Consider the following 23,377-nt stretch of genomic DNA (forward strand, 5'->3'; position numbering starts at 1 on the left):
GGATTTCTGAAAATCTCATTGGTAATGATTATTCAAGAGGCTGAACATATTTTTTAAAGATAAATACTCAAGTAGTTACCACATGATAGATAGTAAGCTGATTTGTTTCTTTTGCCCCTTTAGTGCTGAAGATGCATTTTAATATCCCCACCTCACCCCCCCCTACAAAAACATCCAAGGCTAAAGTTTAAAAATCTTGTTTCGTTCACACTTTTTTTTACAAGTTAACATTTTGCATGGAAAGAATGTTTACTTTAATAGCTTTAGGAGTCATTTCAATTATATTCCTTGATTCCAAACATAGTTGCAAAGTAATAAACCGCTCCCCATTCCCTCTCATTACACAGACTATCTAATCCATAGGACTGCAAGGTGGTGATTTGCTGTGCCAGCATGGAGCTTTGATTTCTCATTGAGTTTCTGACCAGAGCCATACTGCTTTAGGAAAATAGCCTCCCATAAGGGATAGGAAGAGTTATTAGTGGGCTGGTGCTTGTGCACAAGAGCAGCTTAACTGAAGTGTGGAATTGGATCACCTGCTCTATCTGCTTGATCATAAGAGCTGCAGGATCATGGGACAATAAAGTGTCTGCATAAAAAAGATTTCAAGCAGAACATTAAATACAAAATCTTGATCCGAACATCTAGTTGTAATGTTCAGTGTTTGAATTATAATCTGTTTAAGATAACTTACACTTAAGAATATGCAGCACAGTGTTCAGCACAATGTAGGCATCAATTTAAGAAAGAAGGAAAAACAGCAAATTCTGAAGTTCTGTAGGAAAAACAGACATTCTGGAAATACGCAGTATTTTGTGGTAGGGACCTCTCCATCAGACCTGGTGAAAGAACTCTACCCAAAACCTTAACCTACGGTTTCTCTCCATATGCTGACAGACCTGTCATGCACTCTGGCCTTTTAGTTAAACTAAATTGATCCTTAAAATGTTATGCTTTGTGCATCAGCAAAATAGTTATGTCTTGTCAAGATTCAATTTAGCTTATCTTTATTGTTGATTTTTGTCATAAAACATATTGAGTTGCTGGAGGCATTTCAGCCTGTAGCATTTACAGGTTGTAGTGGACACTTGCCAGTTCCTCACATTCTGCGACAAGAATTCTTGATCTCCCAGAGTGAAGGATTCTTAGTTAATTACTTTGGTAATTGAAGTTCCTTTAATCAGAAAGCCATGCAACACTACAATAGAATATTGCCACCTGGAAAACTTCATAGCAGTCTCCTATTTTAAATGTATGCATCAAAGCCATTTTTAAATCTGACGATCATTTTGATTCATTTCATTTAATGCTGTACTGAAATAAGAATGATTCATTGTTAACTTTTGACTTCTTATAGCAGAAGGATGCATTTAATTATGTAAAACCATTTGTGTTTTTAAGCAAAACATTTATTCTTATAGCCAGGTGGAAGGAGGCACCTCTTATAGCAGAGGGACACAAGTAGTTATAAAAAGAAATTGTGGTTTCAAGCTAAAAATGTTGTTGACAAAGCCTGCTGCACATAAGTTTTTGCTGTTGTTATAGCAACCTATTCATTGATGGTAAAATGAATCCACTCTGCTTTTTCAGTTAGCATAATTCCGACCCATCTCAATATATTAGCCATGTGTTTAGAGAAAGTGTTGTGACTTGACTTCATTCAAAACAATTTCATTCGTAAAATTGTGAGACTTCTGGCAGCTGTGCACTTCCCAAACTCAGAAATTGCTCACTGCAAAATGTTTAAAGAAAAACCAAGTAATTGAAAACCAAGTGAGATGAATTAATTTTTAGTTTTTAAAAGAAACTGGTTACATTTTATTATTGAAATTAAGTAGAACATGATAAATTCATGAGTACCACCAACCACCAATTTTACAACTGCAAAGCATGCTGTTACATTGAGTGTTGAGGACTTTAGTTAAATCTTGAAAGAAAATGAATGACGCTAGGGTTAATTTAAAGCACTGACCCTGCTACCCAAGAGGAATGCTTCACATTGGCTGGATTTGAAAGAATTCTGATGTATGTTCATAATGTAATGAAGTTTGACAAATTCAGGAGAAAGTAGCTAGCTTTGTTTTAAGCTGTGGGGTTGAGGTTAGGGAAGTGTTAGCTTGGAATGTGTAATCAGGTTCTAGCAAAATGTATAATATTGTTTTATGAACATAGTTTGTCTTGTTTTATAGACTATGCATATATTTATCACTACCCATTCATTCCATTTTTGCCAAATAATGTAATTATTTTCCCAGTAAAAACAACTCATTTTCTGAACACAGATTAAATATTTCCAACATTTAGATTGCAGGCTTGTTGTATGAAATAAAGTGTATTTTTTCGATAATGTAGTAAAAGGAGTAACTTTCCTGTTTAACTTGGCTGCTTTGAGAAATAAAAAACACGTCTCAACTCTTCCTGCAAATATTCCTTAAAACAAAAGCAAAAAACTGCGGATGCTGAAAAATCTGAAATAAAAACAGTAACTGCTGGTACCACTCAGCAGGTCAGGCTGCATCTGTGGAGAGACAAAAAGGGTTAATACTTCAGTTTGATGACCTTTCATCAAGAACTGGCAGATATTAGAAATTAACAGCTTTTAAGCAAGTGCAGAGCTGGGGAAAAGGTGGGGGAGGAGAGCAGTGCGTGAGGCAAGTAGGGTCGGGGCAGAAAAAAGACAAGTCTTGAAAGGATAAAATGGGCAACCTGATAGAAGTCTTCAAGATTATGAAGGCTTTACAATAACAGAAATAGTGATAAATTATTTCCAATGGTTGGTAAGATGGTAACAAAAAGCCACAAATTTAAAATCTCAAAAAAATTAAAGGTGAGGTTAGAAACAAGGTCACACAAAAGGAGGTTAGAATGTAGATTTCTGTGCCACAAACCATTGAATCAAAGCTCATAAATGCTTTTTAAAAAAATAAATAGTTGCTTGATAAAGAGGAATATAGGAAATAAGCAGGAGCACTAGATGGCTCATGGCAAAAAACATCAGATTTAATTGGCCGAATGGTCTGTTTCTGTGCGGTAATATTCTCCGATTCAAGTTCTTTTCTTCTAACCCGTAGGGAAATTTACCTTTTCATTCTGGAACTGCTCTTCATGGTCCAGTTGTGTGTTCAGAGTTTCACATTGACTCATGTACTGACAGAGAGCCAAGTAGTGGATATGAGAACAATTTCAAGTAATTGAACTTTTCTTTTTATGGAATTATGAGTGAGCGCATGGAGGGGTTTGTAGAGGAGGACAAGAATTTTGAGATCAACATGATGAGTGATGGGGAACCAGTGAATATTGCAAATAATGGGTGAGGGGAACTTGGTGCAAGTGGTGGAACTTGAATGAGTTGTAGTTTGTGTAACCTGGAGCTTGAGTGACTGGCTAGGAGAAAGTGGAAGAATTGAATCAGGAAAGTGTTAGCAATGATGAGTATTTTCAGCGGTGATGGTGGTGAGGCAGTCTTAGTGGTAGGTTTGGATGTTGAATTTGAAGCTTAACTCATGGTTGATGGAATCAGGAGCTGGGATGTGAAGTTTCAGGCAAGAATTGCAGAGAATGGTTTTTAAGTATTGCTAGCATTTAGTTTATGGAGATTCTGATGCATCCATAACAATGTCAGGTAGATGAATTCTGATTTCATGATTATCTTGTTGGTATGGGTATGAAAACTGACTTATACTTATGAATGATGTATTCGTCCGCATGTATAAAGAGTAGTAAAGATCCTTCTGAAGATGCCACATTTGACCATGCAGGTACAGGAGGAGACAAGATTGCACAAAATTTACTAATTTGGAATAGAGAGAATGAAACTCTGAAAAGACTGTGCTATAGAAGTGATGCATATAGTGCATTGTTATGTAGTATTTAGCTAATTAAATAGTAGAAAAATCTTAACATGAATATGAAGTATATAATTGTTAAGGGCGTACATTTCAAAATGTTTGTCATTGTTGCTCCACACCTATAGTCTGGGAACAATGGCCCATTTCTTCAATTAGTCTACTTTCATTGACTGCAGCCGTAGTTTCCTATTGCTGTAGCATACATCATTGTCTTTCATTCCCAATTCCAGCCTTTCTCAATTTTTTCCTTCATCTACCCAGACACAATTCAATTTTGTTGTTTTCTTACACATCCCTTTTGCTTTCTATGCTCTTTTTGAATTCTACCCTCTGTAAACTCTAAGGTCATCCAAAACTCTGCTGCCCATGTCTTAAATCACACCAAGTCACGTTCCCCCATCACCCCTGTGCTTGCTGACCTACATTGGCTCTCTCATTTTAAAATGAGAATTTAAAAATTCTCATCTTTGTTTTCAAATCCCTCCATGGCCTCGCCCCCCCCCACCCATCCTTCTCCAGCCCCACAGCCCTTTCCCCCCCAACTGCCTGAGATATCTGAGCTCCTCTGATTCTGGCCTCTTGAGCACCCTTGATTTTAATCGCTGTACCATTGGTGGCCATGCCTTCAGTTGCCTAGGCCCTAAGATCTGGAATACCCTCCCTACAGCTGTCTGCCTCTCCACCTCACTTTCCTTTTTTAAGACACTCCTTAAAACCTACCTCTTTGACCAAGCTTTTGGTCATCTGACCTAATATCACCTTATGTGGCTCAGTGTCATATTTTGTTTCATAATGTGCCTCAGGACATTAGATATAGTGCGTTTAACTTAATATAAAGTTGTTGAACGTACATTATTAACATCAGATGCACAGTCAAGGTATCAGCCTTGGCTCAGTGCTTGCACTCTTGCCACTGAATCTGAAGGCCCTGTGTTCAAGCTCCACTCCAGAGCACTTATCCAATTTGACACTTCAATGCAGTACCAAGGGAAAGTTGCACTGTTGGATAAGGTGTTAAACTGAGGCTCCATCTGCCTTTGCTGGTGGATGTAAAAGATCCCATGGCACTACTCAAAGAAGAGGACTGCTCTCTCGGTGTACTGGCCAACCATTATCCTTCAACCAACATCACCAAAACAGGCTTAGAAACTGGTCTGCTCCTGAAATCGAGCATGAACCCAACATTGACAACACATCACCACGCCAAAACTGATGCGAAAGGAGTCCACAAGAAATTGGCACTTGGGCCATGCTAGTCACACTGCAAGAGGCAGTGCACCAGTCGCTATGAAGTTTGGTTGACAGGGATGCTAGCACCAGAGCTATGGTGAGCCCTTGGTAAGGGGGGAGACAGGAGGAGCGGTGGCCGGCAGTGACCCAGAATTTTAATTTGGGTCTCCACATTCAGATAAGTAAAATAATTTTTACTTTTTTTGGTAGTAGCCTCCGACGTTCATTTAAAGGTCGCTGGTTTGGTAGTTGTGTGCTTGAGAAAACTGACTGCAGCTTGCCCGGTGCATGATATAGTCTAGTCACAAACTAATTTCACAAAGGTTCCTGAATTAGACATAGATTTACATAGGCAATGGGTCTATTGCCAATATGGCATGCAGCGCACTTGCAGCACAAATTGTTCGCATCCCACATTGCAACCTATGGTGTTTGTTTTCCACCTGAAAAATGCACAATCCAATTTTTAGGCAAGTTTTTATCTCATTGCTGTTTGTGAGACCTAGATGTGTTCAGATTGGCTACCATGTTTCCCTACATGAGATCAAAAATACATAATTGGCCATGAAGTACTTTTGTGCACATGCTTCACTTGAAATGGGGCTTGTACCAAACTGCACCATTTCAGTTACAAGCCAAATGTTGAAAATATTGAGCTAAAAGATTTTAATTTCTTAAAATGCTAATTTGTAAACACCATAACTTGGAATAAAATTGAACAAATGACTCCTTTGCAATGTTTCATGAAAAATAAGCCCCTGTGAAATTTGCAGTTGTGGATTAACGTAGGCAGAGATCACACAATGATTTTTGTTTTGCTAAAATGCTGCTCCTGATTTTAAAATGATTTGCCAGCAGGTACAATTCTCACATCGCTACTGTAATATATATTATAGCATTTGCATGGGCTCACTAGTGTGCAGTTTTGGACCCTATGAGTGCCATTTTGGAACTCAAAGCTCTATCTAAAGTCCTCTTAATCTCGCACAGCTGAACATTCTTTGCCACAAGAATGAACAGTGGCCATGCAGAGAAGGACAAACTGCGGAACGAGGGAAGTGGGGGGGAGGGAGGGAGGGAGGGAGGGAGGGAGGTGGGGGGGGGGGGTTGGTGGTGGGGAAGGAGGGCTCCCAGCAGGAGGCCATATCCACCCAGAGTTTTTAGGGAGCAATTCTCCTACCTCTCCCTCAGCGACAAATGTGTGAATCGCCTGCATGTCAGTAAGGACTTCCTCACTGAAATCTGGCATCTGCTGCAGTCACAACTGCAACCTGAAAGCTGGTCAAGGACCACATTCCCCAGTGGCTGTGAAGGTAATTCTGGTGATGAACATTTATGCAACTGCCTCCTTCCAGACTGGAGCTGAAGACATTTGCAACATTTTGCAGTTTGTCGTCCACTGTTCGGTAAGTGATGTCAATGAGGCTCACTATTTAATGAGAGCTAACTACATTTCATTCTGATGCTAAAATGAAGTAGGTGGAGCAAGCACTTGGCTTTGCTGGGATTGCAAACTTTCCCAAGGCAGAGTGCCACTGACTGTGGGCACCATATGTCAACTTATATCAGAACTGAAAGGGATTTCACTCCCTTCATGTCCAGCTGGTGTGTGACCGTAGGCACTGAATCATGCAGGTCAATGCCTAGTAACCTGGCAGCTGTTATGCTAACAACTTTTGACCCACCACAGCAAACCAAAGGGTGGCTACTGGGCGACAAGGACTATCAGCTGACACCATGTCTGATGACTCTAGTGTGCAGCATACGTACAATGAAAGCTATGCTGCCATATGAAATGTGATAGAGCAGACCATTGACATGCTGAAACAATGCTTCCACTGTCTGGACTGTACTGGAGGAGACCTGCAATACTCAGCAGGGCAGCTGTCAAGATTTGTGGTGGTTTGCTGCATGCTGCACAACCTCATCGTCGTGAAGGGACAGCCCTTGCCACCAGCCAATCCGTGAGCAATTGAGGAGCAGGAGCATGAGAGGAGGAACAGGAGGAGGAGAAAGGGAGCAAGCAACCAAGACAGTCCCTATCTGGCCAGGCTGTCCATGAAGAACTCATCCAAGTGTGATACCAGTAGCTGCAATTGCAATTCTTTATTCACCAACAGTCCCACAATTTAATCTCTGCTCTGTCACTGACCATCACAGCACCCCCCTGGCCACAATGCAAAAATAAAAGCTACCACAAACCAAATTTATATGTTGAATCATGCCATATTGCATACAAAAGTCAACTAATCATCATTAGTGTCTTTGCCTGTCCTAGCACTCCTCTGCAGTACTACCCCAGTGGCTGCAGTATAGCTGGTGGAAGGCTGTTGACTTTTAGTTGAGCAGACTACTGATGATCCTGGAGGATGACCTTGAACAGCTCTTGGCCTAGATGGCCTGGCTGAGGACTGCACTACCTTGGCCTGGGTGACACCATTCTTGGCTGGCTGGCTGACAGGCAACAGCAAGGACACTGACAGAGTGGCAGGAGTGGGAGATCCAATGCTGTCTTCTTGAGAGAGGACAGCAGGTTTGTTCTCCATGGAGCCATTGCCACTCCCCAAGGTGGTGCTTCAGCAATCCTAGCAATGTTATTGTCGGAAAGATTTCTGGACTGCTGTGATACAGTGCAAGCCCCTTGCACACTAATCCAAGATGATAGCAGTCTGTGCTTGTATAGGAACAAGCTGACCTTGCGTGACCGCAGTCTAAGCTCCAGTGCAGCACTGAGACATTGGATGGCTGCTGCAATGGAAGCTGCAACATTGGCCATTAGACACTGCATCATGGCCGTGTGATGTACATCGAGTGTGTGAACGGAGTTGGCCACCACTTCCATGCTGGAAAAGGACAGCTCCAAGCTCTGCGCAAAGCCCTTTTCCAACTTGGTGCTTGATCTCCGTGTTTCTTGACATTGACAGCAGGCTTTCTGCAGGCCTCCCAATGCACCAGGAATTACCCATCAGCATTCTTCTATAGGCTGCCCCATCAAACTGGTCATCTGAGTCCTCTGCAGCGGAACCCGTGTGTGACCTTGCCCTCCTTGTGCCTGGCATTTCACCATGTGAAGATCCTGACTCTAATCTATCCTCTAAGTTACCTGAATGTCAGTATCTGAGCTGGTGACTGAGTGTGACATCAAGTGATGGTTCTTTGTCTTATCATTCTGTTCTTGGTGTTTCTCCACTACCTTGGGTATCTGAAAAGAAAAAGGCACGAGAATAAGGTTGTCACATTTGGGGGGGGGCAGTGGTGATGTGGGTGCAAAAGTAAGAGGTGCATGCTTACACTATTTGCAACTTCTAGATAGCAAGTGTGTGCAGTGAAGGGGAAGTGGAATGTGAGAAGGAGGATTGGGTATGAGGATACTGCCATCTTCAGTGGTTTCAGGACCGCCACTGGCCATGACCTAGTAATGGGCAGCACCGTCTCCTCCAGGGGTGTTAGGACATAAAGGCATGCCTGATCCTTCTGGTTTGCTGCTGCTGCCTCTGGTTATGTGGTTATATCCTGCAAAAGAGAGGGAAATGTGTCAGTGAGTGTTATGGAATCTGTTTGGCTGTCATGGATGAATAGCTGACAGTGTGTGCAAGCTGTGAGAGGTGGGTGTGAGGCTTGTAGCAGTTGCCATGCAGGCCCCCACCTGCCAAGAATGAGGCACATTAATTTCACCACATGGACATTAAACTTCAAATTGTTGCTTATTACAAGGGGTTGTCAAGCCCCTGGCTGAAAAGATATTTTTTGCATACTAGCAGACAGTGTTAGAACAAAGAAACCAGTCCCTGCTGTCCAGACACACTAGACGTGGTCAGACCAGTTTAGTCACATGACTAACTGGCTGTTGCAGGAATTTGAACTTGCCACAGAGTTTTGAACTAACAGAAAGCTCCTGGATTGAGAACATCTCTCTCCTGTCTGCTCTCATTTCTTTCTCACCAGCTTTGGAATCCATTGAAGACACAGGAACCCCAAGAGGGAAAAGTCTCCTACAGTGAACAAGGTTTAAGAAGAATACTGGGCCCCAACGAAAAGCAAGAATTATCTACAAGCAAGAACTACCTACAAAAGGACTCTGCAGTGAGCTCGAAGCACAGTAACAAGAAATTCTTTAGATATTGCCTCAAACCTGCTCTTTATTTTCCTTCTCTTTTCTGTCTCTATTTGCATATGCGTATCGTGTATGCATGCTAGTGATTTGTAGGTGTTAACCGAATTAGAGTTTAAGTTTTAATAAATTTTACTTTTCTTCTTTAAACCTAAGAAAGCCTGTTTGTGCTCATTTCTTTTCCTTATAATTGGAAAGTGGTGAACAAGGATTCACCAAGGGGGAACTCAAAACACGGTGTGTTTAAAATTAAATCCTGTTACAGTAAGACCAGGTGAAGGCTGAAAGGGACCCCTAGACACCTTTCTCACCTGGTCATAACACAGTGCTAAGTGTGTGAGAAAGAGGTGAAGCATATGAATGTCAGGTATGAGTCCTGATTGATGGAAGTTGTTGGTCAGTGAGTGATTTTGGTATGGTGATTGAGAATTGTCTGAGGTTAATGATGCAGTTGGTAGGATATGACATTGAAAGATGCATTTGTTGATCTTGACTACTGGTGTGAGGTCTTTGAATTTCTTGTGGTACTGCATCCAGGTTCTTGGGGCTTGACTCCTGGCAATGAGCTCCCATAGCTATCTGCTCCCACTGCCTTTTGAGTGACATTTCTCCTGCTTTCTCTTCTCCACCTAGGCCTCCAGTGCAGCATTGGAAAACCCTGGAGCCTACTGTCTCCCATGTTGTGCCATTCTTCACTGTTTCCCAGGTCAGATTCTCTTTTCCTGTACGACCCCCACCACCTGCTCCAGCCACAATGCATCTCCCCTTTAAGAGGGGCTCGGAAGTTACAATATTGGGTTCCCTGCTGATGTGTGCAGCCGGTGATTAGCTCGCAGCAATGATTCAAATGAGCAGGCAGCACAAAATTGGGGTGCTGCCTGCATTACATTGGGCTGGCACAGGTTAATTGCAATCCCCGCTCCCGTTTCTGACAGCTATCCAATTTAGACACCGTGTTGTTCAAAGATGAACTCTGATCCCCTCAAGTAGAATAAATAGGTAATGAATAATTAATTGTAAATGCTGCCTCTATTCTCTTTTGTTTAGTCAAGTTGAGCAATGTACCGTGTTAAATGTATATCTGTACGGCACTTAAATGATTTAAGATTATGATAGAGAAAGTGTAATATTTCTTGCTGGGGCAGATGTTTAAGGTTGTGAATGTGTTTTTTTTTGTGTTGTGTAAACAGGGGAGAGTCTAACCACCTCCCCATGACTTTCAATGGAGTTAGCATTACTGAATCCCCCACCATCAACATCCTGGGGTTAACCATTGACCAGAAACTTAAATGGACCAGCCAGATAAATACAACAGCAGGTCTGAAGCTGGGTATTCTGCAATGAGTTGATCACCTTCTGACTCTCCAAAGGCTTTCCAACACCTACAAGGCACAAGTCAGGAGTTTGATGGAATACTCTTCACTTGTCTGGGTGCAGCTCCAACGACACTCAAGAAGCTCGACACTATCCAGGACAAAGCAGCCCGTTTGACATCCCATCCACCACCTCAAGCATTCTGTCCCTCTGCCAGCACATTGCAGCACAGATGCATTTTTAAAATTTATTTAGAGATACAGCACTGAAACAGGCCCTTCGGCCCACCGAGTCTGTGCCGACCATAAACCACCCATTTATACTAATCCTACACTAATCCCATATTCCTACCACATCTTCATCTCTCCCTATATTCCCCTACCACCTACCTATACTAGGGGCAATTTATCATGGCCAATTTACCTATCAACCTGCAAGTCCTTTGGCTGTGGGAGGAAACCGGAGCACCCGGAGGAAACCCACGCAGACACAGGGAGAACTTGCAAACTCCACACAGGCAGTACCCAGAATTGAACCCGGGTCGCTGGAGCTGTGAGGCTGCGGTGCTAACCACTGTGCCACTGTGCCACATTGCAGCAACTCGCCAAGGCTTCTTCGACAGCACCTTCCAAACCTACGGCGTCTATCACTTAGAAGAACAAGGGCAGCAGGTGCATTGGAATACCAGCACCACCTGCAAGTTTGCCTCACACATTTCCAAGTCAGGATGGTGTATCAATGTTCCTTCATCGTCGCTGGCTTAAAATCTTGGCACTCCCTACCCTACAGCACTGTGCAGGTACCAACATCACATGGATTGCCGTGTTTCAAGAACGCGGCTCACTACAGTCTTCGCAGTGAGGGATAGGCAATAAAAGTTCGCCATACCAGCGACATCCACATAAAAAAAATCAATGATTTTTTCAGCTGTAGATTACATTTTTGTTGAGACAGTTACCTCAATCTAAACATAGTGGTACATTATTGCTACTTTAAGTTGAACACTCTACTGTAACATACATTGTAGCTGGCAGTATTCATTGTTTTTTTTCCCATTTCTGTGGACTGTTCAGGTGTTTCTATGGAGCCTTGAGGCTGTATATAAAGTTTAGATCCCTTGCTTAAATTACTTAGTATCTACAGCTTGCGATATATTCAAACATGTATTGGGAGTCCAGATTCAGGATTTATCCATCACTAGACAACAGCTCTGGAAACTGTGTTTTCAAACCTTGTCTCTTATCTGAGAGAAACTGGTTCACTGTTGGCTGTCCAGAAGGAGGACCCTACAGAAAGAAAGAGCTTGTATTTATATAGCATGTTATCGAGCCCCAAAATGCATCATATTCAATGAATTACTTTTGAAGTTCAACCACTGTTTTGTATAGGCAAACCTAACAGTCAATTTGAGCAATGCAAGGTCCCACAGAGCCATCGGCATTCTTTTTACGTTCAGTTCTGAATGATGGATTGCTAATCTGAATAAATCACTAGTCTGAACTGCATTCAGAGCGTCACAGCAACAACTAAATTAAAAAGACAGAATCAAAGAATGAATGGAAGAGACTTGTTCATAAATGCAACACTGAGCTCTAGAAATTGAATTTATTAAAAATAGATTCCAACATCTAAAATCTCAGATTTAATTTTGAGCCAGCAGGCATAAAATAATGAAATTTGGAATTGTATGGAATACCATGTTGGTAGCTGTTACTATAGACAGAAGGAATGGATAAACTAGTGCACTAAAGATAAGCTTCCATTCTGACTTCAAAAAAAAATGCTTTTTCCAAATCTTTTAGATTGAGAGAGGAGTAATTTCCTCATTACTAATTTTAGTTCCTGATTAGAAATATATTTTCTTGTACTCATTTTTATTAAATTTATTTTATTTGATATTAGAATTGCTCCAGTATATCGCTAACCCAACGAATCTAACCTGCAATCAAAACAACTGAAGTGACAGATGGCAGCTGCCCCAGAGCAGCCTATGTACCACGAGTGAGTTGCAGGTAGACAGGAACATGTAGTTGTGGTCTGCTTAACCTGCCCATGTTGCAGTACTATCAGATTGTTGTTATTATTAGCATTCCTATTAGTGATGACTTTGGTTGATGAACATCACTCTATTTAAACTTTCTAACAACTGGGTAAAGGCGGCAGAAGCGTAGTTCTTCCTGCATTTCGACTCTTGGTGAATCTGCCCCTCTGGACTGTGGAGTAGATTCACTTCTGTAAGGGAGTAGGGGCCCCAAAATGCAGCTCTCCACTCTCACCCTTCACCAGCTGTATTTTCTCTCAGTGATAGGGTACAGAAAGCAATCTGCAAATACAATTCAGGTTGAACTTTTTAATTATTTTAAAACTATTAGTATTCAGCTTGCCACGTTGGGGACATACCACAACCAATGTCATATTCTAACTTCCCTTTTACATTACCTTTAAATCTCCCTAGATTTGATGCACAGTCACTTATGCATTTTGCTTTTACATCTCTTTCCCCCCCCCCCCCAAAAAAAAAGCAATTTGCTCATGTTTTCAATATTAAGGGCATGTCTCATTCTGACAGCTGCAGTACTTCCCTCCTGCTACATATGTGAACAAAGCCTTTGTGCATAGCCCTTTATGTAGATTGTGGGGCAGTGCACTAATGCACACCAGACACTGTGCTCTTCAATACGGCATCAGCCAGCAGATTTGCAATTTAATTAAAAACTTCATGATGTTCTTGTTCTGTATGAGTATTAGAAAGTTACATTTTTGTAAATATTCTAATGCAGAGAGCCTGCACATTTTTAGCTGGGAAGATTATGATACAGGTTTGCACTCGCAATACTCTTCCATTTCTCAGCTGTACTGATATGAAGAGCTGGCAAGCAGAGACCAGCCACTTTTCTTTACAGGAAGCAAGACTAAACTGGAGGGAGGATCATCCTGGGTCACACTTGCACTATATCTAAAGGATAGTTTAATGGCAATGTTAGCAAAGGCTTGCAATCAGGTCATTTGCTCTCCATATCATCTGGAAATGCCTTTAAAGTGTAAAGCAAACTCACCGCCTATAAAAAATGGTAATATGTTGCAGGCTAGTTTCTACAAAAAAAAGCTTGCATGAAAATTTTGGTGCATTTAAGGGCATACAATTTAAGAGAAATTTAATTTGATGTTACTCTGCTACCCATGTTCTAACTCACTTCCTTCCCAGTTCACCCATCACACCTGTGCTTGCTAATCCACAGTGGCTCCTGGTTAGGCAATTCCTCTTTTTGAAAAAAAAAATCATCCTTGTTCTCAAATCCTTCCATGGCTTTGCCTCTCTGTAATTCTCTAATTTCCTCAAGCTCTACAACCCTCAGATCTTTGCGCTCCTCCAATTCTGGCATCCCCAATTTTAATCACTCCACTATTGGAGGACATGTCTTTAGCTGCCCAGGTCCTAATCTCTAGAATTCCCTCTTTAAACCTCTCCGCCCCTCTACCTTGTTTCACTCCATAAGATGCTCCTTAAAACCTACCTCTTTGATGAAGCTTTTTGTCATCGCCCTAATATCTCCTTATGTGGCTCTGTGTCAAATTTTGTTTGAGCACTCTCCTGTGAAGGGCCTTGGGACGTTCTGTTACATTAAAGGTGCTATATAAATGGCAGTTGTTGTTGTTGAAGAAATTATGGGGAGAAATTTTAATGGGAGAGTGGAGACCGGTTCGGGTGCATGCGAGCAATTTAATCTCCTAAAAGTGACGTCGGTTTGGGATCCTGACATAATTCCACCAACTTCTGGGCTTCACTCAGGCAGGCTATCAGGCAAGAGGGGAACCCCGTATAGCCGCTGGATAAGTAATTTTCATATGGAAATGGGTTATTAACTGCTGTTTTAACCAACCATTCTGGCTTTAACCTATTTTCTGAGTTGTCAGCGACTCACCAGGGTCAACCGGACAAGTGCATAATGAGGTATGCTTCTTCAGTGAAACCGACAGGCTGGGAAGGCTTTAAACAGTGAAACTGAAGATCTGCAGCCATACCCAGGTGAAAGGCTGATGTTCACAGCTCTTCTTTGAGAGTGCTTTCACTGCTTGACCGGTGATTGCCCACTTGAAGTCAATTCACCTGTCTTGCACCTCACTCACCTTCAGCTGCACTTCACTGCTGTCAGCCTTCATCATGAAATGACAGCAGCTTATACAGTTCTGTCTTGCACCTCTGATGAGGAACAAGAGGAGCAGCAACACCAATACCAGGAGCACCACAAGTAGCAGCACCAGTTGCCTTCTCTTCAGCCACATGCCGGGGATGAACACAGATACAATTCCAAGGAGGTAAGATTCCAAACACCGGCGGGGGGGGCGGGGGGGGGGAATTTTATCCTTTCCTCCACCTCTGGTTTGGAGGTGGGGAGAGCATATAATCGGGCAGGATGGTGGCAGGGGGGACCCCGCCACCTTCCCGCCTCCACCCAAATTAAGTCTGGGGCAGGAAGGCCTGTGAAGGGCCCTTGTTAAAAGGCACCGTTCTTGAACGAGGGGCCCAGCATCGGGAAGGAGGGACCCACTGAAAGCTACCCCCTCACCCTTGCCGCCGACCCCCCCTACACATCCTACCCCGTGACACCCACCCTGTGAAACCCCTCCTGCCCTGACTTATCTGTGGTCTGTATCCAGGGCTTTGGGTGAGTGCTCTACCGGCAGCAGTCACAGCCTTTGTGGCGGCACTGCTTAGTTAAAGATCTGCTGGCCTCTGTTTGGCTGGCAACACTCAGAGGGCAGGACTTCCGTCGCTGGGGCCCTTGATCCCAGGGAATGCCCGCCGCTGTCCACTGAAGTGCCTACTCGGCATTTGATTTGGCGGGCCTTCCCCAGAGGAGGTGATGCGGGGCTCTGGCCGGCGCTTTTGCAGGTAGTCGAGACCCCCATCGCCAAGACAAAATCCCGGCCACAGGGTCTGCAGGCAGAGATCAGCTCTCTCGACATGTGTGAACATCAGTACCTCAGGAGGCTCTGATGGTAGGTTGTTGTTGACATCTGCAGCCTCCTGGAACAAGACCGCTTTTCCAGTGGGCCAGGGTGGGCACACATTGCAATTGGCCAACAGGGTGCTTGTCACTGGAGGGCACCCTCCCCCCCCCCCTCCCCCAAACCCCCATCTCACACTGTCTCTGCTCTCCCTGAAGTTGTCTGCTCTCCTTTCCTGAAAGGGGAGAGAGCAGAGAGTTATGAGCGTTAGAAATGGCTTGTGTGGAGAGGAGGGAAGTGCAACATTTGTGGGGAATGACTGTGAGGCATGGGTGCGAGAGTGCAATAGGATGAGGGTGAGTGTTGGCATTTCAGATGGGGATGTGAGGATGTGCCTGGAGAGAGAGGAATGAGTGCAAAGGTGAGGTGTGTTGGCTTGAGGAGTGCTGTGCAGTAGAATGCTGAGAAAGTCAAGAGTATGGGACTTGGCATCTGAAAGTGTGATGCCAATCACCTTTCCTGCCTTTCTGAAGTTCTTGATTCTCAGTGCACTGTCTGCTGGTTGGAGGACCACACTCCTGCTGCTGACTTCCTCGGCCTCTTCCATGCAGGCCTGCTTGGTTGAAGAAGCTGGCCTCTTCCTCCTGTCCTTGGGAAAGATCACCTCATTGCAGTCCCTCAGATCCTGCAGCAGGACCACCAGATAAGAGTGGGAGATCTGGGGAGCTAGGTCTCCTTTCCATTCCTGTGGTTGCTGCAGCCTCAGGAATCCATGTTCAGTCGAGCCATTCTGACCCATGCTGGGTCCCTTTTAACTAGAAATCCTTCCTTTGACAGATTTAGCATATCGTCGTTCTCTCTGATTGGCCTGGAAACCCGGAAGCAGGATGCTAATGCCGTGGGTCAGTTAAAGAGCCATGGGAAAGCCCACTCCAACAGCAATTGAGTTCCTGACCTGCTACAGTTCCAGCCATTTCACCAGGGACTATGACTTGAAAATGTGGCCTTATCTTTCTGCTATTTTGTTAGAGATGTTAACCCATTTAAAAAGGTTATGACTCTGCTGAAAAAGCAAATAGATAAATTTTGCAGTAAGGTATTAAGTGTACACTTATATCCCACAATGTAATTTCAAGGTCATAATTTTTTTAAATGATCGGTTCATAATTTTACTGGTCTGGGTCTGGTTGTTTTATGTTTTATTGTATTAGGCCAACAGCTTGTTATGTTACTTTGGTACACCTCATCATTGTCCTAATACTTTAAGTGCAATAGTTGTTGGCTATTGGATCTTGAATCTTTAACCTATTTTGTGCCATGCCTTATTTTGGATTATGGGATTTTCACTTCAGTGCACATGTCTTTATGACATGCAAAATTTTTGACTTCCAAAGACTGTTACCTTTTACTTCCCACTCATCTTGGTGATATCTTAGGTCAATGTCTGTCTCCTCCTTGTGTTTCCTGGCTCTGGATTCAGTGCCCTTGCCTTTCTTATCCCAATTATCTATATTACTGTTAATGTACTGGTTTTCCTGTTGCTTTCCCAATATTTACATCCCTTCAAAGTCTAGCTCTTGCATCTTGATTTGTACCCTAGGTCTATCTTCAATTAAATGCAGCCTGTACTAGTACTTATTTTCTCCATTCAGTCATATGGGAGCATCTGTACTGATATCAAGCCCTCATAGGACCTAAAGCTGGATGACTGCCAGCCTAACTAAGCTAAGAGTACAATCCTAGGAAGAGGCATGACATCATGTAGTGAAACAAGGTAGGAAATCAGCTGGAAAACACAATACCAGAAAAAAAACTGGAAACAAATGCAAGAATTCCATGGGCACAAAGCCAAAAGGAAGCAGAGGACTAAATCCATTTCAAAATAGAAGAAAACATACCGTCAGTAAAACATGGAGAAAATATAAGCAAAATGTAAGAAAATACCTGGAATGGGTGGGTTGTTTTACAAGGAAAGGTTGGACAGGCTAGGCTTATATCCACTGGAATTTAGAAGAGTAAGAGGCGACTTGATTGAAACATATAAGAACCTGAGGGGTCTTGACTGGGCAGATGTGGAAAGGATGTTTCCCTTTGTGGGAGAATCTAGAACTAGGGGTCACTGTTTAAAAATAAGGGGTCGCCCATTTAAGACATAAGGAGAAATTTTTTCTCTGAGGGTCATGGGGCTTTGAACCTGTCTTCCTCAAAAGGTGGTGGAAGCAGAGTCTTTAAATATTTATAAGGCAGAGGCCAATAGATTCTTGATAAACAAGGGAGGGAAAGGTTATCGGGTGTAGGCGGGAATGTGGAGTTGAGGGTGCAATCAGATTAGCCATGATCTTGTTGAATGGCGGAGCAGGCTCGAAGGGCCGAGTGGCCTACTCCTGCTTCTAATTTGTATGTTTGTATGTAGCAATAGGAAATTTTAAGGAAAAATTAGAAAAAAAATGAAGAACATTTCATAACCCAAGGTTATCTGAACAGTGGCCTGTGGCGTAAGTGTGACCCCTGAGCCTCAGGAATCCAGCACTCGAGGCAATTCCTTTCTATTTATGCTTGTATTACTTGTTGGTTTGTCCTGTTTGAACTGTGCAAGCCTTAGAACATAGAACATAGAAAAATACAGCACAGAACAGGCCCTTCGGCCCACGATGTTGTGCCGATCCTTTGTCCTCTGTCAAGGACAATTTAATCTATACCCCATCATTCTCCTTTATCCATGATGCTGTTCTCAGCACTGTTGCCTCATTGAAAGGTAAATCCTGAATCTGAACACCAAGACCTGTTTGTATCCACAGTTTAAGATTCATGCAGAATAATAGGATAATAAATTTAAACTTGGAGTTTCTATTATCACAACTATATGGCCTACAAAGGTCAGTCATTCTTGACATAAGGGAAGAAGGAAGAAAGTAGAGAGAGAAAAAATGACAATGAAAAAATTTGCATATTAAAACATATTAACCAAAGGGACCCTGATCATGAAATAACCTGTTCCTTACTTATCAGTGCTCCTTTTAAAGTAAGGAGCAGATACAGAGGGGCTGATTTTGACTGCCTGGTCTGCATCCCTGGTCTGTCCCTCATCTATTGCTGGAACTGGTGGAGTGAAAATATTAAAGTGAAACATGTGGGCTTTCAACCAAGGCCTCCCCTTGGTTAAGAGCTTCCAGTGGCAATAAAGGCCCAGACAGATCCCACATGCCAGGCATGGTGTAGGGAATGTTGGATGCAACCAGATCTTTACACATTCTCTCCAGATCTTCTACACCTTCCTAGTCCTCAGTGACAGGCTGCCTTGCAGTGACCCATCTGATGTGCATGGCCTCCTCCTCCAGTGTCAACACAGTGATGACAGCAACTCTACCTCTGGTCTGTTGGCGCTCCCTGGCATTCTGAGTGCACTTCTCCTGCAAGCACGAACATAGGCACCGTGAGACAGTACTGACATTGCCTATGTGCTGATCACTCTGGGGTACTGTCAACATGCAGCGCAGAGCGGATGGGATGGCATGGTGAGGCAGCCATGCAGTCACATCAATGCAGCATTCGCCCATGCCTGAGCATGGGTCTCGGGTGCAGGAGAACTGGATGCCTCAATGTAACATTGGTGCCTGATGTCCTGTGCATGAGTCTACCACCGGGCCTCACCTATCATGCTTGCCATTCAACTACTACTGGGCTTCCATTTGCCCAATGTAATCCCCACTCACTTTTCCAGACCGCAGCAGGTCATTAAATCTTTTCCTGCACTGGATCCAGGTTCTGGCAATGACACCTTGGCTGCTCACGACGTCTGCTACTTACAACTGTGCCTTCTTAGCTACACTTACTGGCCTTCTCCTCCTATCTTCTGGAAAAAGGACATGCCTCCTTTCATGGACTGCTTCCACAAGTGCCTCAAGGGAGGCATGGCTGAAGCGTCTTTCTGCCACCATCTCTATACTATCTTCTCAGCTGTTCACACCTTCCTTCTTGCCTGTGGGTTCAAGCTGGCTGACTGCTGCGCAGATATCTTTAAAATCCCTAACTGCGTGCGAACTCCGGTCACTAGGACCTGCCTGCCACCATTAATTTGACAACTTCCTTGCCAGCAGTCCCTTAATTGGTTGCTAATGGTAAAATGAAGGGGCAGGTCCTGCCGCCTGCCTGTGCGTCCCGTCGCCATGCATTTCTGCCCGATGTCAGGACCTCCGCAAAAATGGTCAAATCCTGGCCTTTAGTGTAATGGTGAGAGAGTGCTGTGCTGTTTGAGGTGCCATGTTTCAAATAAGACATTAAACTAATGCCCTGTCTGTTTGCTCAAACTGGGCATAAAGAATTCCATGGCGCTATTTGAATAGAAGCAATTTAATTCTCCTCGTCATTCATTCACCATCACTAAAGTAGATTATCTGGTTACTTATCACATTGTTGTTTGTGGGACTTTACTGTGCACAAATTGGCTGCTGTGTTTGTCTACATTACAACAATAGCTGCACTTCAAAAAAAGTTCTTTATTGGCTCTGAATCACCTTTTTGACATCCTGAGCATGTGAAAAGCACTGTATTAATGCAAGCTCTTCCTTTATTTATGATTGATGGCAAGAAGTTCTTTATGTGAATCATGATTAAAATTTATGGGTGCATTAGTGGAGGCAACAACCTTGATGTAATTTAAGAGATAACTTGATGCTGAGATAAGGCAGACAGTAGGTTTTCCGAAATGGAAGAGCTAAGATAGACAAAATGATCTTCCTGCTTACATTTTGTTTTAATAATCATTCTGGGGATATGGGCATCGCCAGCAAGGCTAGCATTTATTGCACATCCTTAGTTGGCTTTAGTTGCTGGGTGACCATTCTTGAACTATTGTAACCCACGTGGTGAAGATGCAACTGAACTGTTGGGTGGAGAGTTCCAGAAATTTGACGCAATGTCTATGAGTGATTGACAATATATTTCCAAGTTGGGATGGTGTGTGAGTTAGAGGAGAGTTTGGAGATGATGGTGTTCACCTGCTGCTCTTGTCCATCTAGGTGGTGGAAGTATGGGAAGTTCATATTTATTTTGTGATATCTGTGGTGTTGAATTAATCCATTCATAAAAGACCAACCCTTTACTGGCATTATTGCTTCCACTGTGCAAGAAAAACATACAGGTAACAGGATGGCAGTTCTGTAGTCCTGTCCCCCATTGGGCAAGTAATTCCCCTTCCCTGAGCTCTAGCATTCACTCCCTAGTGCTGGCACTACTAGAGAGGGCAAAATGTTTGAAAACTGGCAACTCGCTGCCTTTGCAGATAGTACAAGCTGTTTTGGTTTTTACTCAGCAATAAATTCCAGCTGTAGACATATAAACTTGGTTATGTTATTATATGAATTATCCTGTATGTGGAAAACAGTGCAAAATAATTTAATCTTTGTGATTTAAGTACAGATTCTGAACAAGGGAAGCTGACAATGAAATCTAATGACTGCAACTCAGAAACTATTGGTAACATCAGCAAACTTCAGGTAATGACTTCTAACTATCTTCTTTCTATCAGTGACTTGTCTTTTTGAAAATGTTCAACATAAAAATGAAAGCTTTGAAGTGCTGTACTGGAGAACTGGCGAGAGCAAATCCAGCCATGATTGTTGAGACAACATTCCTTCTGTGCTATATCCATCTGCTATGTTTGACTTGGGAATGATTGACATTGACCGTAGGTGCTAAAAGTGAAAAGCGTACCATTCTTTTGCATGGACATCCCTCACTCTAATGAAGATGAACATCTATCAGTGTGAACAGGGAGAATTAAAATTGAATCAGAGTTGCAACTTCTTTTAGGGGAAGGAAAATCTGGCATGGTAATTTTAAAGCAAATTTAGCAAGACTGCACTGCCAGCACAGAGATGGACTAGACAGAAGAATGAGTCAAAGATAGCTTACAACACTAGTTCTGATGCTCCAACTTTGCACTCTCTCTTCTAGCAAGGTTGTGCACTGGGAGCACATGCTTATTGAACTTTACTTTTAATCTTGTGTCTAGATTCTGTTCCCAGAAAACTATACTCCTTTCAGTAAAAATCTGAATTGCTGCTGTGGAGAATGAACTGAAGCACATCCAGTGCCGTAGATGTCAGTGGATGCTGATTGTGTTGATTGTTATTGTATTTAATATACACAGCAGGTTCTGACTTGCCAGGGTTAGCCTTGAATGTTGTGGAATGTGCAAAAGTTTCGGTCGCCAACATGTGTGACGACGTACTTCACTGAAAGCAGTGGCCTTGCATGTAAGGACGTGTTTGGTGTAATACAATAATCGAGTCAGACAGCTGCAGTTACAGGGCAGTTGAGTATTAAACAGAAAACTCTCTGTCTTCGTCACCTGCACTATTAATGTAGTGTCTCCTCATGCAGATTATTTTAGATACTTTCATCTTTAGTAAAGAAAGCTATGTTCAGTCCATTTTTTTGAATGTGCATCATATTCTGTGCTCCCTCTCTATGTTTACCTTTATTTTTGAATGTGTAGTGAGTAAAAGAGGTCAAGAGGGGACGAGGAGTGAGAAGTTGAGTAGGGCAAAGAGTGTGTAACAATTACAATGTAAACTAAATATAAAACGGAAGATTGAATTGGGGACGAGAAATATAGTGGAAATGCAGCATTTAGAATTGAAACTAGTGTTGCACAACACGGTGCCAAGACATTGGCTGTTAATTTTATCTGTTGATATTGTTATTGCAAGGACACATCCTGCATGTGAGAACTAAAAAAATGTCATATCTTTGCAGTACTAATTCACCCACTCCACTGACTGCCAATACATTTCTATTTCCTCAGATTTCTCAATTACTTCTCATAACTCTCTTTTGAGCCCCTGATTTTCTCACTGCTTCTACCAAGTAGATTTAACAGTGAGATAGTATAAGAAAATGCTTGGGAAAGAAAGGACTTGCATTTATGTAGCACTTCTTACATCCTCAGGTGATCCCAAAGCACATTGATCCAATGAGTTACATTTGAAGTGTGGTCAGTGTTATGTAGGAAAATGCACAATCAGTTTCCCACAGACAGCTTCCACAAAATGCAATAAGATAACTGCCAATTAATCAAAAAATGTTTTGGTGTTTTTTTTTGTAGTTTGGAAGAATTCCCCTGCTATTTTTTAAAAATCATCCTATGGGATCTTTTCTGTCTACCTGAAAAGGCATACAAGACCTTTGTTTTTGGGTGTTCTTGTGCATGAAACACAAAAAGTTAGCATGCAGGTGCAGCAAGTAATTAAGAAGGCAAATGGAATTTTGGCCTTTATTGCTAGCAGGTTGGAGTTTAAAAATAGGGAAGTCTTGTTACAACTGTACAAGGTGTTGGTGAGGCTGTACCTGGAATACTGTGTACAGTTTTGGTCCCCGTATTTAAGAAAGGATATACTGGCATTGGAGGCAGTTCAAAAGAGATTCACTAAGCTGATTCCTGGGATGGATGGGTTGACTTATCAAGAACAGCTAAACAGGTTAGGCGTTTATTCATTAGAGTTTAGAAGAATGAGGGGTGATCTTATTGAAACGTACAAGATTTTGAGGGGGCTTGACAGGGTAGATGTTGAGAAGATGTTTCCACTAGTAGGGGAAACTCGAACTAGGAGACATAGTTACAGAATAAGGGGACACTTATTTAAAACTGAGCTGTGAAGGAATTTCTTCTCAGAGGGTAATGAATGTCTGGAATTCTCAACCACAGAGTTTTGGAGGCCAGCCAATCAGAGGGCAGTAGCTCTTTAACTTTTTTTTTTATTTCCAAAATATACTTTATTCATAAACATCTGTAAAAATTACATTGCCAGACAGTTTCCAAACAGCACCAAAAAATACAAACATTGCAAGGGAGATCAGTTTCCTTCAATACTGTCATGAGTTCCTTCCCAACCCTTCCTTTTCACAATTGTCATGTCAATTA

The 23,377-nt window shown here is 42.6% G+C and overlaps 1 protein-coding gene across 5 annotated transcripts in view; it reads left to right on the forward strand.

Moving 5' to 3' along the window:
• The window catches only part of LOC137378196 (DNA (cytosine-5)-methyltransferase 3B-like), a 313,202-nt gene that overhangs the window by 6,633 nt on the left and 283,192 nt on the right, over window positions 1-23,377 (forward strand). For 4 of the 5 annotated variants that reach the window (XM_068048370.1, XM_068048373.1, XM_068048372.1 and 1 more), the window contains exon 2: window positions 20,867-20,948. In XM_068048370.1, the coding sequence (XP_067904471.1) occupies window positions 20,867-20,948 (82 nt within the window). The remainder of the gene's footprint in view (window positions 1-20,866; window positions 20,949-23,377) is intronic. The other variant, XM_068048371.1, reaches the window with a different exon arrangement.

This window comes from Heterodontus francisci, chromosome 16, assembly GCF_036365525.1.
Source record: "Heterodontus francisci isolate sHetFra1 chromosome 16, sHetFra1.hap1, whole genome shotgun sequence".
In the NCBI taxonomy this organism is placed as follows: domain Eukaryota; kingdom Metazoa; phylum Chordata; class Chondrichthyes; order Heterodontiformes; family Heterodontidae; genus Heterodontus; species Heterodontus francisci.